Consider the following 17,762-nt stretch of genomic DNA (forward strand, 5'->3'; position numbering starts at 1 on the left):
ACCTTTATTTAACCAGGTAGGCCAGTTAAGAACAAGTTCTAATTTATAACTGCGACCTGGCCAAGATAAAGCAAAGCAGTGCGACAAAAACAACACAGAGTTACACATAAACAAACGTACAGTCAATAACACAATAGAAAAGAAAAATAGAAAAATCTATGTACAGTGTGTGCAAATGTAGAAGGAGGTAGGCAATAAATAGGCCATAGAGGTGAAATAATTACAATTTAGCATTAATACTGGAGTGATAGATGTGCAGATGATGACGTGCAAGTAGAGATACTGGGGTGCAAAAGAGCAGGAGTGTAAGTAATAATATGGGGATGAGGTAGTTGGGTGTGCTATTTGCAGATGGGCTGTATACAGGTACAGTGATCGGTAAGCTGCTCTGACAGCTGATGCTTAAAGTTAGTGAGGGAGATATAAGACTCCAGCTTCAGAGATTTTTGCAATTCGGTCCAGTCATTGGCAGCAGAGAACTGGAAGGAAAGGCGGCCAATGGAAGTGTTGGCTTTGGGGATGAACAGTGCATTAGACCTGCTGGAGCGCTTGCTACGGGTGGGTGTTGCTATGGTGACGAGTGAGCTGAGAAAAGGCGGGGCTTTACCCAGCAAAGACTTATAGATGACCTGGAGCCAGTGGGTTTGGCGACGGACATGTAGTGAGGGCCAGCCAACGAGAACATACAGGTCGCAGTGGTGGGTAGTATATGGGGCTTTGTTGACAAAACGGATGGCATTGTGATAGACTACATCCAGTTTGCTGAGTAGAGTGTTGGCGGCTATTTTGTAAATGACATCGCCTTAGTCAAGGATCGGTAGGATAGTCAGTTTTACGAGGGTATGTTTGGCAGCATGAGTGAAGGAGGCTTTGTTGCGAAATAGAAAGCCAATTCTACATTTCATTTTGGATTGGAGATGCTTAATTGCCTACCGTCTGTAAGCTGTTAGTGTCTTAACGACCGTTCCACAGGTGCATGTTCATTAATTGTTTATGGTTCATTGAACAAACATGGAAAACAGTGTTTTAACCCTTTACAATGAAGTTATGTGAAGTTATTTGGATTTTTACGAATTATCTTTAAAAGACAGTGTCCTGAAAAAGGGATGTTTCTTTTTTGCTGAATTTATTACAGCCCACTGGGCACGCTAAGTCATCTGGGTAATATTTGGTTGAGACGTTGATCAATGAGATTTCAACCTTAATTCACCCACTCAAAAAGACAACCAGAATTTTGTTGAATTCACAATGTGTTATCACTATGCTTTCAACCATCTAAAAGCACAACGAAATTCCAATGGAAAAACAATGCCAGATTTTTTATTTAGTTGTCGTATAAATGTGTTATCACAGCGCTTCCAACGATTTAAAAGCACAACAAAGTTCAAATGGGAATAAAATGTCAGATATTTTGTATTTATACAACAACTTAATGTGTCATCAATGTGCTTTATCTAATAGCACAACCAAATGACCTGGATTGCAGTTGAGATTACATTAAAAGTACATGGTGCAAGTGATCAATACTGTTTGAGATTCTGCACAGATTATTATAGCAATTGAGAAGATCTCCACAGACCTGCGGCCTCTGCGATCTTGAACATACACACTGTGTTTGGTTGTCAAAGCAACGAAATGTCAACATTTGAAGAAGATGTATATTTTGTGACACTGACCTATTCTTGCTTTAATTCCAGTTTGTCTACAAATAAATAATTGATATGTGGGATTCACGTCTCCATCTCAAACAAAAATAAAAGTTAAATAAAAGGACTAAATCAAATCAAACTTTATACGCACTTTAAATAACGTTTTATTGGATTTAGTCCTATTCTTCAACTTTGATTGTTCGTTGATATGGATACGTGAATCCAAAATTGTAATTGTTAACTTGAAGATTACATTTGAAATCAACCAAAGCTTGAGACACTAGGCCTATACTGTATGCCTTGTCTATTAGTTGAACACTGGGTTGAATTGAAACAATAGCATTATTTATTAAATATGACTTATAGGGTTACATTTTATTTTCTCTGTAAAACCTACGCATTGGTATGACTTTGATAGCAACAGGGAATCTATTCAGTTATTAAGAGATCTCCCAACAATCATTCTCATGATAGCAAATTGGTAGTAGTAGTCAGTGACAAATAACAAATAACAAAGCTAAACCTGGCACAGCTTGGTTTAAATCCTGGATGGGAGACCAAAACTGGATAGTTGTGTAGATACTGTAGATGAACTCTCTGGTAGAAGGTGCTGCCCATGGAGCATGTTGTTTGCAACGCCAGGGGGCCAGCACAGAAACAAAAATGTATGAAATGAAATGTATGCATTCACTACTGTAAGTCGCTCTGGATAAGAGCTTCTGCTAAATGACGTAAATGTATATTGAAAATTGGTCACCATGACATAATATTGTGGTTGAAATTTTACCCTCAAAACAGTTTACATGGATTACTATTTTCAAATCCAATGTATTTTCCACGTAGATTCCACGTCACAATATCGTGACAAATTACGTTGTCACGAGTGGCTGATATGTGGTATAAACCATTGATCAATACTAACCCAATCAGAGTGCACTTCCTTGCGGTGTTGCTAGATGGCGCACGTGACTTCTAAAATCCTTGAACACGCACAATCTCCACTGCGAAAAGTGAAATGAGCCATCCCTCTCAAACTTCATTTTTAATCTTCAGAAGAGGCTCATGTCAAATTTTCGAACATTTTGACATATTGTCAACAATATCATAATCTGATGGTGGGAGTAAAATAGTTTTCTTTGATGACCCACAAATGAAAATATTACATTTTCATTCGAGGTATGAAGGCCAGTTAAGGCAGCAAACAGCGAGAGAGTTGTTGATATAATAATTATAACCCAAAGCTACTGCTAATATTTTTGAAGGACATCTCACGGCCATATTATCTTGGATATGTAATCTGTGAGAAATTTAATTTTATCAAACTGGTATTCCCTTCAGGCCTAAAGGTTATACACTACATGACCAAAAGTATGTGGACACCTGCTTGTCGAATGTATCATTCCAAAATCATGGGGATTAATATGGAGTTGGTTCCCCCTTGGCTGCTATAACAGCCTCCACTCTTCTGGAAAGGCTTTCCACTAGATGTTGGAACATTGCTGCAGGGACTTGCTTCCATTCAGCCACAAGAGCATTAGTGAGGTCGGGCACAGTTTAAATGCACATTACATTAAGTTTTTATTATAAACTGTGATTGCTTTTTGTAATGTGTGTTTTTCATATAGCAGTTAATTTATTTTAATCTTTTTCATCTTCATCTTGTACTTTTTATATGTTTTAATTTTGTTTGGTTTTAAATTCTTATTAATTGCTGTGTTTTTTTATTGTTGGATCACAGGGCACTACTGTAAAATAGACTGGCTCAGCTTGTTTCCCCTGTTTAAATAAAGGTTAATAAATGTTAAAAAAATGATGGGCAATTAGGCCTGGCTCACAGTCGGTGTTCCAATTCATCCCAAAAGTGTTTGATGGGGTTGAGGTCAGGGCTCAAGTTCTGTGCAGGCCAGTCAAGTTCTTCCACACCGATCTCGACAAACCATTTCTGTATGTACCTTGCTTTGTGCAAGGGGGCATTGTCATGCTGAAACAGGAAAGGGCCTTCCCCAAACTGTTTCCACATAGTTGGAAGCACAGAATTGTCTAGAATGTAATTGTTTGCTGTAGCTTTAAGATTTCCCTTCACTGGAACTAAGGGGCCTAGCCCAAAGCATAAAAAAGCATCCCAGACTATTTTTCCTCCTCCACCAAACTTTAAAGTTGGCACTATGTATTGGGGTAGGTAGTGTTCTCCTGGCATCCGCCAAACCCAGATTCATCAGCTGGACTTCCAGATGGTGAAGCGTGATTCATCACTCCAGAGAACGAGTTTCCACTGCTCCAGAGTCCAATGGTGGCGAGCTTTACACCACTCCAGCTGGACCTTGGCATTGCGCTTGTGTGGGGCTGCTGGCCATGGAGAACACACTTCATGAAGCGCCTGACAAAAACAGTTATTGTGCTGACGTTGCTTCCAGAGTCAGTTTGGAACTCGGTAGTGAGTGTTGAACCGAGTACAGACAATTTTTAAGCTCTATGTGCATCAGCATTCAGCGGTCCCATTCTGTGAGCTTGTGTGGCCTACCACTTCGCGGCTGAGCCGTTACTGATAGACTTCACAATAAAAGCACTTACATTTGACCGGGGAAGCTCTAGCAGGGCAGAAATGTGATGAACTGACATGTTGGAAAGGTGGCATCCTATGATGGTGCAATGTTGAAAGTCACTGAGTTTTTCAGTAAGGCCACTCTATGGCCAATGTTTGTCTATGGAGATTGCATGGCTGTGTGCTCGATTTTATACACCTGTCAGCAACAGGTGTGGCTGAAATAACTGAATCCACTAATTTGAAGGGGTGTCCACATACATGTGTATATTCAGTGTATTTTCTCATAGTTTCACATGTTCAGTGAAGTTTCCCTCTTCTTTCCTGTCTAGGATCTAGTCACGCACAACGACTGATACACCTGGCCAACTCTTGTTCAAAACGTATGTAATTTAGCAGACGTTCTGATCTAGAGCAATTAGGGATAAGTTCCTTGCTCAAGGGCACATCGACAAATTGCTCACCAGTCGGCTCGTGGAATTGAACAAGCAATCTTTACTGGCCCAACGCTCTTAAGGGCTAGGCTACCTGCTGCCGGTTTCTTATGGATGTAGCCAGAAGCAACAGCCTTTGTGTGACGGCATTAGGCAAAAGCGTGTGCATAAATCCAGCCCCACTTCACAGTCTATTACACTTGTAGGCAAGTGTTGTTGCGTAAAATTCTAAACTTTTACGCAACATAAGCCTAAATTCTGACCCATTCCTGGCGCAACAAGTGCATGTGTGTGTGATATTCCTGTGGTTTGAATGTGCATGAGTTTTGCGCGTGCAAGAATACATCAGTGATTTTCGTCAGGCAGTTAGTTACGCACAGTCAATATCAAATGTGACTTTTACACTAACATATTAGTAGAATAGGATAGCCATTTTCTCTTGGAAATTTAGGTCGATAATATATTATTCTCAAGTTTATCTAAAGTTCAAAACAAATGCACCCTAAAATAATTATTTGGTGATTAGGCTTAAAACATAGATAAGCGCACAATGATATGTTTTTCAATATCTTTACAAATTTATTTGTCTTCCAAAATGAAGAATAACGTAAAGTGCATTCAACATATCTTTGGTATCGCGCAATAAAAAAATGACACCTCGAATATAAAAATGCAGTGAACAGACTTCAACAATACAAAAAAAATCTCATTTCAATATGAACTTCACTCCCATATAGGCTATACAAATATAGTGCATCATCTTTTCATCTTAAACACATTGAAAATACAAAAACAGAATCCAAACATAATTTTTGTAACATCGAACAAAGAAGAACTAAGTGTCATTATAAAAGTATTTTCGATAGGTCCATTTTTATTTATTTTTTCTACCAGGGTCGCCACACTGAGTCCGAGTTTCCTGTCGGTGCACCGGGGGACACCGCCGCTGGGACAGGCGTGTTGACCTGGTTCGCGTACACGGGGATAACGGGACCGTTGGGCGTAAAAGCTGCATTGGGGATAAGGAAGGCGAATTGTCCATCTGTGGCAGGTACGAGGTGGAAGCCGCCGTATACTTTTGTTGTTTCTGGTGACATGCTCCGGGGAGAGCCACCTTTACAAGGCAGGGGCATCACGTTGCCCTGCGGAGATGAGTTGGGGATATGTACTATGGACTGGCCGAAGGCGCGGTGGGGAGGCCCGGTAGGGATCTGGTGCTGCGTGGGGTAGTTCATAGCGTTGATCTGCGTCATGCAGCTGGCCAAGTGACCGAGAAGCCGCGTCCTGACCTCGGTGTTAACCCCTTCGCAGGTGGACAGGAACCGGGTGACTTCATTTGTGCACTCGCTGAATCCAGCTCTGTATTTCCCTAGCACGGTGGGATCAGTTTTCAAAGCAGCTGTGGGAGAAAGGGAGAAAATGATAAGCCACTCAGAATAACAACAGCATAATAACGACAATTTAAGTTCCAAACATGAACATCAAACTAAACGTATACATTGCGAAGCTCACCAATGGTTAAGATAAATTAGCTATTTAGTTAGTCCATACAATTAGCTACATTTAGAGAGACTTCTTGGGAGAGAGGATGTGGGCCAAGTACGTAAACTGAGTACTGCATTCTAACATGATGTAAACCACAGACGGAAGTCTGGAAGAAATCATTCCGGGTATTCACCCACCAAAACAGTTAGAGTGACTTACCAGTCATTTGAGCTCTCTGGAGGTTCCGGAGATGTTTTACGGTCATCTCCAGGATGTCCGCCTTTTCAAGTTTCGAGTGTCTGGAGCTCTGTAATATGAAGAAGGCACATTGTTAGGATTGAAGACAGAATACTTTCTTATTAAAGTTAATTTTTTAAATAAAGTACATCTATAATTAATTAAGTAATAATTCATTTGTTGTGAGAGATTTTTTTTAAAAATACTTACATCTTTTTTGAGCGCATCCAGGATAAGTGTTTTCAACTGTCCCAAGCTTTCGTTGATTCTGGCTCTTCTCCTTTTCTCCATGATAGGTTTGGATGACTAAAGAAAATAAATATAATACATTGTTAGAATGGTGGGACTTGCTCAAGGTGAAGGAAATGTTCATGGTCTGCTATAGTAGCCCGTGCGTAATTTTGGAGTGACAGAATATCCGCATTTCTAAGATGCTTTGACCGACTACTAACCTTCCTGTGCTCTGAAGCCGTCTTGGGTTTATCAGGTGTCGTGTTCATGCTGGCTGCAGTAGCAGCAACAGGAGAGACGGATGTCTTTTCCAGTATATCGGCAGGCATCTTCTGTCTGTTTGAAATATCCCACAAGAGCAACGTCAACTCGGTGTCACAGTCCACTGTTGGTGGTTATTGACCAGTAGTCGGCACCTATTCACAGTACCCTCTTATGAAATTCCAAATTCCGCAGGAACAAAATCCTTTTTGGGTGGTAGCGCACCTATGTGCGAGAGACAAGCGTCCCCAAGTCAGCCGCAAGCTGAACGATGTCACGGAATCGAGAAATCACTGTCTGCCAGCGGACGCTGCGTCTGTCTAGTGGCACTTCTTGTTGGTCTTATTTATATCTAGGACTGCACGCGAACGGCTCGTGTGAAACTTCCAAAACTTTCTTTCCCACAGTAACTTTCTACCAATCAGCGCGAGGGACACGCGGCCGGAGGGGAGGATGGCTCGTGGTCGGCGCCCTTCCATTGGTTGTTTAGAGTTTGAGCGGGCGGCCAATGGCGGGGGCCGGGTTTAAGGCACGACCGGGACTGCCTTCAATCATTCAGTTTACATATTAACACTTGAGCCCCTGACTACCACCCAGCGCAGAGAGTGCAGGGCTGACTTGACTCGGCATGTTGCTCCCCCAACTTTAAGGCAATACGCACAGGAGTCAGGAGGGACCAACTCCACCCAAGATACTAGTGGTAATAGCGCCTAAGCGCAGGCCTACAATCCCATGTTCCACATAGCCTACATGGAATTGTATTATACTTCCACATACGTGTGGACTATAAACCAGTTAATGCGCATTTAGACAGAAGATATAGCCTATTCCAAATACAGAGTAAATACAGAGTTGCCTAGATAATTTATGCAATGGTTGAAGACACTTATGTAGTGTTCTTAATTACAGTGTAGCCTAATTAGGCTTGTTAGGCTACAGTGTAATAACCTATTAATGTTACATTTTATATCATGTAAAGTAACTTGGGAAAAAGAACCTGGCTTCTCCTATTAGATTGCCTTGTGTTGCTGTAGCCTAAGGCTGAGAACTACACCCTCGATTAAGTTTGTACTTTGGGAGTTCAAATCAACTCAACTCTAACCAGCCAAGATCGGAGCATGAATTATTTAATGCACGCCGCCGCTGTACAAATTTGGCATTTTGACATCTGTCCGCATGCGAGCGCTATTGTGAACGCGGAGCACTTGCCAGGATGTTTTATGAGCATGGTGGTTGAGGTTTGGCGGCCGGGCTAGGGGTGGCGGTGGTGGTTTACATTAGAGAGAAGGTAAATAGCAGCTGCTGTTTTAAAAGCCTGGGAAAAACACGCCTACCGAGAGCTCGATCGGCCTTATCGGAATGCGAGCCAGAGCAGAGATATTTCTGAGAAAGAGCACAAGATTAGAGCGATGCCTTGCCTGCCTTTCTTTCGGTCGGGCAGCACTTAGTAGGCAACGCATTGAAGGTCATAATTTAATTTCCTTATCCTTATCAGAAAGTCAGATCCGAACTCTAGTTGTAAATGTAGCGGAATAGTTATAATTGCCCCCATACAGATAGTATTAACACATACATTTTAGTAATTCACAAAAAAATGTATTAGCTTGTTTAAATAGCCTATAGACTGTCCAGTATACTTGAAGTGAATAGCCACTTAAATTCAGAAAATATGAGTGGTAAAGCCGAATAGCATCCTGAAGTTTTGTAAATACAAGTTTAAAAGTCCATAATGCCTAATTGTATTAGTTTCTAAACATAATCTTTTACACAATAATTATGTTCTGTGCACCATCCAATAATAATAGCATACAACCGTTATTCGGTTAATGACAAAACGGACGGGACCGGTGTGTGTGTGTGCTCTGCGTGCTCTGTCACCCCGGGAGGTCGCGCTCGCTCCTCAGCGGGCTGCCTGGTTGTCTGGTGTGCAGGCGTGATCTCCAGCTGCTGTAAAACCCCGCGACACGTGGCGCGCAAGCGACGGGGGAAGGCGCTGCTCTTTGGCTTGCTGCCTGCAGCTGCGGGACTTTGCTTGCGGCTTCGCGCAAGATCATGAATTTAATATGCTCACCAGAGAGCGCTGCCTATAAGAGCACTCGAGCTGTAAACTTTCACTGGCACCTAAATCAAATTATGCGAATAAAATGTGATACTTTTGAAAATGGAATACATAGAGTATCCAATTCAGGCTATTATGTTTTTTTGCGTAATTGCGCAAACATTCGTTTTTGGTAAGGGCCCAATGGATCTAAATATAATTCCGTAAAATCAGTAAGCATAGAAATAATAACATGTATTATAATTTAACATATATTTGTATAATATCCATAAATTCTTCATGTCCACTTAAGCTACTTCAACATCAATACTGGAGTGTAGCCCGGTAACAGCACTCCATTAGTCTTGGACGCACACCTGAGTCATTTCGCCATATGCAACCCACATAGTTCCTAAACAAATGTACTGACGTTAAAGAACACAAAGTATAGGTCCTGAAACTCTCTTCGCCTGAATTACTTTCTCACGCTCTTGTTCCAAGAGGTCTCTAGTGCTGAATTGAGTCACGGAGCCCTGGGTCTCGCGGTCCCTCCCTTTTCCCGGGAGTTCAGGGCTCTTATCGGCTGCACCTGGCCGCCTCCAGGAGTGTCACCTGCTGCTATGGGTCAACTCCACTTTCACTAAATAGCTCTGCGAAACCGTTTGAGTAACAGCCCAAACGGATGCTATTGTAAAAGCTTTGTTCTCACACGGTCATTGACGGGATGTCTTTAGCTATTAATGATTTGAAAAGGTAAACATTGAGTAAAAGGAAAAAGGCTATATTTATTTGAAATTTGTAGTGTATTTAAAAAAAACAACAACGTTATTACTACTTTGTGGACATGTTGGAGTGGGTCACCCAAACAGCCACACCCTCCTCCCCTCTCTCTCTCTTTACCTGTCCCCCCCTCTTCTCCCCTCTCCCCTCTCTCCACAATCTCTCCCATCTCCCTCCACTCTCCCCTGTAATTCCCCTTTCTCCTCCCCATCTCTTCCCTTTCTCTCATCCCTCCCTCCCTCCCTCCCTCCCTCCCATGCCCATTATCTTTATTGAGGCTTCTCGACCATGGACCTCCACACTGCAATAATGCAATCAGAGGGGCCGATTGCGGGGCTAAAGTGCGTGTGAAAGTGATAGATATTGCGCTCACAAACAATCTGGCACTTTATCAAAGACAACTCGTGCTTTAATGCATAAGCCATTGGTGAGCAAAGGTAGCTACTGCAAACAAGCCCTGGTAAAAGTGATGAGACAGGGGTGAGGTGCCCATGCCAGAGCTGGCTGGAAGGGGGAGATGTAGACAGGAGGGGGAGGTACTGGGGGTGCTACACATTGGTGGTGAATGGGGATAATTACTATTTTTTAATCAAGGGAGGCTAAATGCTCGCTGGCTTCGCTTGGATTCAATGCTACAGGCGGCAACAATGTCATACTATTTTTGACCAGACAGCATCAGATAGATGGCATACACATACAGAGACAGAGGGGCGCTGTTTCACTCGCTCGGATGCTTTCTACAGTGAGATATATACAGCCTCTTGCGAATTGAAAGAAAATTATGAAAACACAGAGAGACAAAAGACACATTACCGTATGTTTTCTTTTCTTCATTTTTCTTGGTACATTTTTAGGGGAAGCCTAACTTCCCTTGGCATCCATGAATACACGTCACTGGTGGTTGCCAAGGCGCTGTGAAGTCGCCTAGGCAGAGAGCTCCTGTAGGTTAGGATTTTTTTCTATGAACTTTATTAGTTTTTGATAACCTGAGGGTTGATGTAAAAAGGAGCTGGTAACCCATGGAGTTGCAGGACTGGTGATGTGGTAAGATAGCTATTTGAATGATGCAACAACACAGCATAAGCTTTTAATTCCACCTGCCCCAGAGTCTGAAAGCCAGAGGTGTAAAGTACTTTTAAGTACAACATAAGTCGTTTTTTGGGGTGTCTGTACTTTACTTTACTATTACATTTTTGACAACTTTTACTATAACTTCGCTACATTCATAAAGAAAATATTTTACTTTTTACTCCATACATTTTCCCTGACAAGCAAAAGTATTTGTTACATTTTGAATGCTTAGCAGGACAGGAAGTTGGTTAAATTCACACACTTATCAAGAGAACACGTGGTCATCCCTATTGCCTCTGATCTGGCGAACTCACTAAACACAAATGCATCTTCTGTAAATATTGTCTGAGTGTTGGAGTGTGCCCCTGGCTATCTGTATATTTTAAAAACAAGAAAATGGTGCCGCCTGCTTTGCTTAATATAAGGAATTTTAAATCATTTATACTTTTACTTTTGATACTTAACCCTTGTGTTGTCTTAAGGGTAAAAAATGACCCACCACTATGTTTAACAACAACCTAAATTATATTTTTTCAACTTGAAATCTGATTACTTTTCCTAGAGTGACCCCAACATTACAAAAAGTGAAACATCGCCTTTGTTCATATTTCCAGGAAGCTGTACACCACCAGGGTACAAAGATTGTCTTAGGGTCATTTTTGATCCGGCAGTTATAAAATAATGTACACACCACAAAACCACAAAGACACACACACACACACACACACACACACACACACACACACACACACACACACACACACACACACACACACACACACACACACACACACACACACACACACACACACACACACAATGAGAAACTGAGATTATGTGTGCAACTCAGACAAAACTTAAACTTTATTGAGCATGTGCAGCATCTCCCCTCCATGACCCCACACATGACTCAAGTTCACAGATAAAATAAAAACTATTTCAGACAAAATAAACATTTCTTGAAAGCATTGTTTACTAATGAGGAATGCAGTCAGAGGCTATAAAGGTGCTGCAGATGACAGTCCACCCAGTTCTCTTTGCTGAAGCCATGAGTGCACGTTTCAGTGCCCAACAGGTTGTAGATCTGATTTTTCCAGATGTCCAGGAGGAACAAGAAAACAATGATTTAGAAGAGGAGGAGGTATCTGAAGAAGAAGATGGGGAAGAATACAACCAGAGCACGATGCATCATCTTCAGATGAAGAAGAAAGCTGAAAGAGAGACATTTGTCAAAGAACAGCAAAATAACTAGGTCCTTGTCACCATATGACAACCAGGGCAGGATGGCAGCACAAAATGTCATAAGGATGACCCCAGGGCCCACAAGACATGCAGTTGCCCATGCCCAGGACATCGCCTCAACATTCTACATGTTCATCACAACAGTCATTGAAAAAATTATCCCGGAGATGACAAATGTTGAGGGTTTCCGTAAATATGGAGACAACTGGAAAAGGATGGATGAGATTGACCTGCGTGCCTACATATGGCTGATAATCTTTGCGGGTGTGTATAGGTCCCAAGGCGAGGCTACATGTGGTCTCCAGGATGCAAAGAGTGGAAGGGCAATTTTCCGTGCCACGATGCCACTGAAAGTCTTTCACACTTTCTCAAGAATGCTATGATTTGATAACCATGAGCCAAGACCTGCAAGACATGTGAGAGACAAACTGGCAGGCATAAGAGAGGTCTGGGAGAAGTGGGTGGAGCGTCTGCCATGCCTCTACAACCCTGGGCCTGAAGTAACAGTGGATGAGCAACTGATTCCATTCAGAGGTACATTTTTATTTCATATCTGTAATGTAAGTGATTTTCACTGTTAATTTTATTATGTATTGCTGTAATATCATTGATTTATGTGATTGTTTTCAGTGACACTGACACTAATTACTGATAGTAATCTCTTTTGTCAAAAGGTTGCTGTCCTTTCTGGCAGTATATGCCCAGCAAGCCAGCAAAGTATGGCATCAAGATATGGGTGGCCTGTGACGCACAATCCAGCTACGCTTGGAAGATGCAAGTCTACACAGGGAAGCCGACCAGTGGAGGCCTGGAGAAGAACCAGGGGTTGCGGGTTGTGCTTGATGTGACAGATGGACTGAGGGGGCACAATGTCACGTGTGACAATTTCTTCACCTCTTATGAACTCAGCCAGCAGCTCCTGAAGAGGAAGATCACCATGGTTGGCACAGTTTGAAAGAACAAGCCTGAGCTCCTCTCTACACTCCTCGCAACAAGGGGGAGAGCGACCTTCTCATCAAAGTTTGCCTTTACCCCCACCACCACTCTAGTTTCTTACTTCCCAAAGAGGAACAAGAATGTGATCGTCCTGATCGGTGATTGTGAGGACAGGAAGCCAGTCATCATCTTGGACTACAACCACAACAAAGGAGGCATGGACAACCTGGACAAGGGGATTGGAACTTACAGCTGCAGGAGGATGACTGCCCACTGGCCCCTGTTCATCTTCCATAACATCATTGATGTGTTCTCATACAATGCCTTCGTGATATGGAACAAGATCAACTCTACCTGGATGTCTGATAAGTGGAACAAGAGGAGGGTGTTCCTGGAGCAGCTGGGAAAGGCACTTGTAACCCCACACATTCAAAGACGGGAGCATCTCCCCTGCACAGCAGCCTCTGCAGCGCTTGTGAAAGCTGTTCAGGGGGGCTGAAACTTGTCCTGATCCACTTGAGGCTGCAGCTGGGGCAGGCAAGAGGAGGAGATGCCAATTCTGCCCCCCAAAGAAGGACTGCAAAACAAATACTATGTGCCGCACATGTGAGAAATACATCTGCGAAGTCCATGCACACACACTTGCATACTGTCCTACATGTGCTAGTTAGAGTTGATTGATTTATGTTCTTCACATTTTTGTTTTGTATCTAATATCTTATTTTATTCTTATTTATTGTTGCTGTTTATACACCTTTTGGGTGGGGGCAATGGTTAAAAAATGGAAGAAGGCTAGTATTTTGAGGTTGAATTCCTCATTGTACAGTAAATAACAATATATCACTATGTTGCCAAAAAAGTACAAGACTGTTATTGTTTCCCTTCAATAAAATGCATTCAAAACTACTTTCTGCATATTTCTGCTACTTTCTTAGGCTATACAAGTGCTATCTCTAGCAAAAAAAGTTAATGTGTACATCTATGCAGTACCTTTAGCGATAATAATCATAATAATAAACCTATACTTTAGTAAAGAAAACAATTATGACGGGTGTGTTGTAATAAAAATGAGCGGTGTCCACTGATTAAATGCAGTCTTTCTGCATTGTGTAGAGGGAAAACCCAGATATTCACTAAGTTTGTTTCTTCATGCAAAATAGATTTGGGGTTTAAAATTCAATTAAGCTGCTTTATCGTAGGGCTTTAGTGAAAGCGGGTCAGTTTTGTCCCTTAGGACAAGGGGAGTATACAGAATGTTAAGAGTACAAAAGGCTTAAGTATATTTTAACAATTACATTTACATTTCATACTTAAGTATATTAAAAAACCAAATACTTTTAGACTTTTACTCAAGTAGTATTTTACTGGCTGACTCACTTTTACTTGAGTAACTTTCTATTAAGATATCTATACTTTAACTCAAGTATGACAATTGGGTACTTTTTCCACCACTGCTGAAAGCATAGCCACAGGAAGTAGGGGTGGTAAAGGTATTTCAGCACCCCCTGATAAATCGAAATTATTGTATTATTACTGTATTAGTGGTTAAAATAATATATTTTTGGTTCATGTTTGTTTTTTACAGCAACTTTGAGATTATGTTTGAATGAAAAGTGCTATATAAAATATATCCATTATTAATATACAGTATCATAATATAAAGCTCTGAGGACTTGAGCAAAGTGCTGTCTGTGTTATCGTTGGGAGTGCAGTAGGACCTGTACTTCCTTGGCTGCTGGGAGCAAGGGAGCCAAGGCTCTGAGAAAGAGAGAGAGAGGAGGGATCATAGCAGGGTCTGAAAGAATGGAGGGAGAGAAGAACAGAGATCCTGCAAGCATAGAAAACAGCCTGGGAGGAGAGGAGAGAGAGGAGAAAAGAAGGCGAGGTTAGCGCTGAGGAACACACACACATACGAACAGTGAAGAGCTGAGGGCCTGAAGGGGCCAGGGAACAGGGAAAACGTTAAGCAGGGATTCACACTAAGTATGGCTGGCTAAGAGAAAGAAGAGGTTAAGTTGAAAGCCTTGTGCGCATGCAGGACTGTGTGGACTGGACCCTCTCCTGCAGGACTGTGTAGACTGGAAACTCTCCTGCAGGACTGTGTGGACTAGACCCTCTCCTGCAGGACTGTGTAGACTGGACCCTCTCCTGCAGGACTGTGTAGATTGGACCCTCTCCTGCAGGACTGTCTAGACTGGACCCTCTCCTGCAGGACTGTGTAGACTGGACCCTCTCCTGCAGGACTGTCTAGACTGGACCCTCTACTGCAGGACTGTGTAGACTAGACCCTCTCCAGCAGGACTGTGTGGAATAGAAACTCTCCTGCAGGACTGTGTAGACTGCACCCTCTCCTGCAGGACGGTGTAGACGAGACGCTCTCCTGCAGGACTGTGTAGACTAGACCCTCTCCTGAAGGACTGTCTAGACTAGACCCTCTCCTGCAGGACTGTGTAGACTGCATCCTCTTCTGCAGGACTGTGTAGACTAGACCCTCTCCTGCAGGACTGTGTAAACTAGACCCTCTCCTGCAGGACTGTGTAGACTGGACCCTCTCCTGCAGGACTGTCTAGACTAGACCCTCTCATGCAGGACTGTGTAGACTGCAACCTCTTCTGCAGGACTGTGTAGACTAGACCCTCTCCTGCAGGACTGTGTAGACTGGACCCTCTCCTGCAGGACTGTCTAGACTAGACCCTCTCCTGCAGGACTGTGTAGACTGGACACTCTCCTGCAGGACTGTGTGGACTAGACCCTCTCCTGCAGCACTGTGTAGACTGGACCCTCTCCTGCAGGACTGTGTAGATTGGACCCTCTCCTGCAGGACTGTCTAGACTGGACCCTCTCCTGCAGGACTGTGTAGACTGGACCCTCTCCTGCAGGACTGTCTAGACTGGACCCTCTACTGCAGGACTGTGTAGACTAGACCCTCTCCAGCAGGACTGTGTGGAATAGACCCTCTCCTGCAGGACTGTGTAGACTGCACCCTCTCCTGCAGGACGGTGTAGACGAGACGCTCTCCTGCAGGACTGTGTAGACTAGACCCTCTCCTGAAGGACTGTCTAGACTAGACCCTCTCCTGCAGGACTGTGTAGACTGCATCCTCTTCTGCAGGACTGTGTAGACTAGACCCTCTCCTGCAGGACTGTGTAAACTAGACCCTCTCCTGCAGGACTGTGTAGACTGGACCCTCTCCTGCAGGACTGTCTAGACTAGACCCTCTCATGCAGGACTGTGTAGACTGCAACCTCTTCTGCAGGACTGTGTAGACTAGACCCTCTCCTGCAGGACTGTGTAGACTAGACCCTCTCCTGCAGGACTGTGTAGACGAGACCCTCTACTGCAGGACTGTATGGACTAGACCCTCTCCTGCAGGACTGTGTAGACTAGACCCTCTCCTGCAGGACTGTCTAGACTAGACCCTCTCCTGCAGGACTGTGTAGACTAGACCCTCTCCTGAAGGACTGTCTAGACTAGACCCTCTCCTGCAGGACTGTCTAGACTAGACCCTCTCCTGCAGGACTGTGTAGACTAGACCCTCTCCTGCAGGACTGTGTAGACTGGACCCTCTACTGCAGGACTGTCTAGACTAGACCCTCTCCTGCAGGACTGTGTAGACTGGACCCTCTCCTGCAGGACTTTGTGGACTGGACCCTCTCCTGCAGGACTGTCTAGACTAGACCCTCTCCTGCAGGACTGTGTAGACTAGACCCTCTCTTGCAGGACTGTGTAGACTGGACCCTCTCCTGCTGGACTGTGTAGACTGGACCTCCTCCTGCTGGACTGTGTAGACTGGACCCTCTCCTGCAGGACTGTGTAGACTGGATCCTCTCCTGCAGGACTGTCTAGACTGGACCATCTCCTGCGTAACTGTGTAGACTGGACCCTCTCCTGCAGGACTGTGTAGACTGGACCCTCCCCTGCAGGACTGTCTAGACTGGACCATCTCCTGATGGACTGTGTAGACGGGACCCTCTCCTGCAGGACTGTGTAGACTGGACCCTCTCCTGATGGACTGTGTAGACGAGACCCTCTCCTGCAGGACAGTGTAGACTGGACCCTCTCCTGCAGGACTGTGTAGACTGGACCCTCTCCTGTAGGACTTTGAAAACTAGACCCTCTCCTGCAGGACTGTGTAGACTGGACCCTCTCCTGCAGGACTGTCTAGACTGGACCCTCTCCTGATGGACTGTGTAGACGAGACCCTCTCCTGCAGGACTGTGTAGACTGGACCATCTCCTGCAGGACTGTGTGGACTAGACCCTCTCCTGAAGGACTGTCTAGACTAGACCCTCTCCTGCAGGACTGTGTAGACTGCATCCTCTTCTGCAGGACTGTGTAGACTAGACCCTCTCCTGCAGGACTGTGTAGACTGGACCCTCTCCTGCAGGACTGTCTAGACTAGACCCTCTCCTGCAGGACTGTGTAGACTGCATCCTCTTCTGCAGGACTGTGTAGACTAGACCCTCTCCTGCAGGACTGTGTAGACTAGACCCTCTCCTGCAGGACTGTCTAGACTAGACCCTCTCCTGCAGGACTGTATGGACTAGACCTTCTCCTGCAGGACTGTGTAGACTAGACCCTCTCCTGCAGGACTGTGTAGACTGGTCCCTTTACTGCAGGACTGTCTAGACTAGACCCTCTCCTGCAGGACTGTGTAGACAGGACCCTCTCCTGCAGGACTTTGTGAACTGGACCCTCTCCTGCAGGACTGTCTAGACTAGACCCTCTCCTGCAGGACTGTGTAGACTAGACCCTCTCTTGCAGGACTGTGTAGACTGGACCCTCTCCTGCAGGACTGTCTAGACTGGACCATCTCCTGCAGGATTGTGTGGACTGGACCCTCTCCTGCAGGACTG

The 17,762-nt window shown here is 44.1% G+C and overlaps 1 protein-coding gene across 1 annotated transcript; it reads right to left on the minus strand.

Moving 5' to 3' along the window:
- Nucleotides 1-5,181: 5,181 nt before the first annotated feature.
- On the minus strand, nt 5,182-7,187 carry LOC106574089 (transcription factor HES-1). The gene is made up of 4 exons (XM_014149634.2): nt 6,800-7,187; nt 6,558-6,653; nt 6,330-6,417; nt 5,182-6,024 (listed from the first exon to the last, which is right to left on the minus strand). The coding sequence occupies exons 1-4, from the start codon at nt 6,905-6,907 to the stop codon at nt 5,513-5,515; spliced, it is 804 nt and encodes a 267-aa protein (XP_014005109.1). The 5' UTR covers nt 6,908-7,187; the 3' UTR covers nt 5,182-5,512.
- Nucleotides 7,188-17,762: the final 10,575 nt, after the last annotated feature.

Source organism: Salmo salar, chromosome ssa16, assembly GCF_905237065.1.
Source record: "Salmo salar chromosome ssa16, Ssal_v3.1, whole genome shotgun sequence".
NCBI classification, from domain to species: domain Eukaryota; kingdom Metazoa; phylum Chordata; class Actinopteri; order Salmoniformes; family Salmonidae; genus Salmo; species Salmo salar.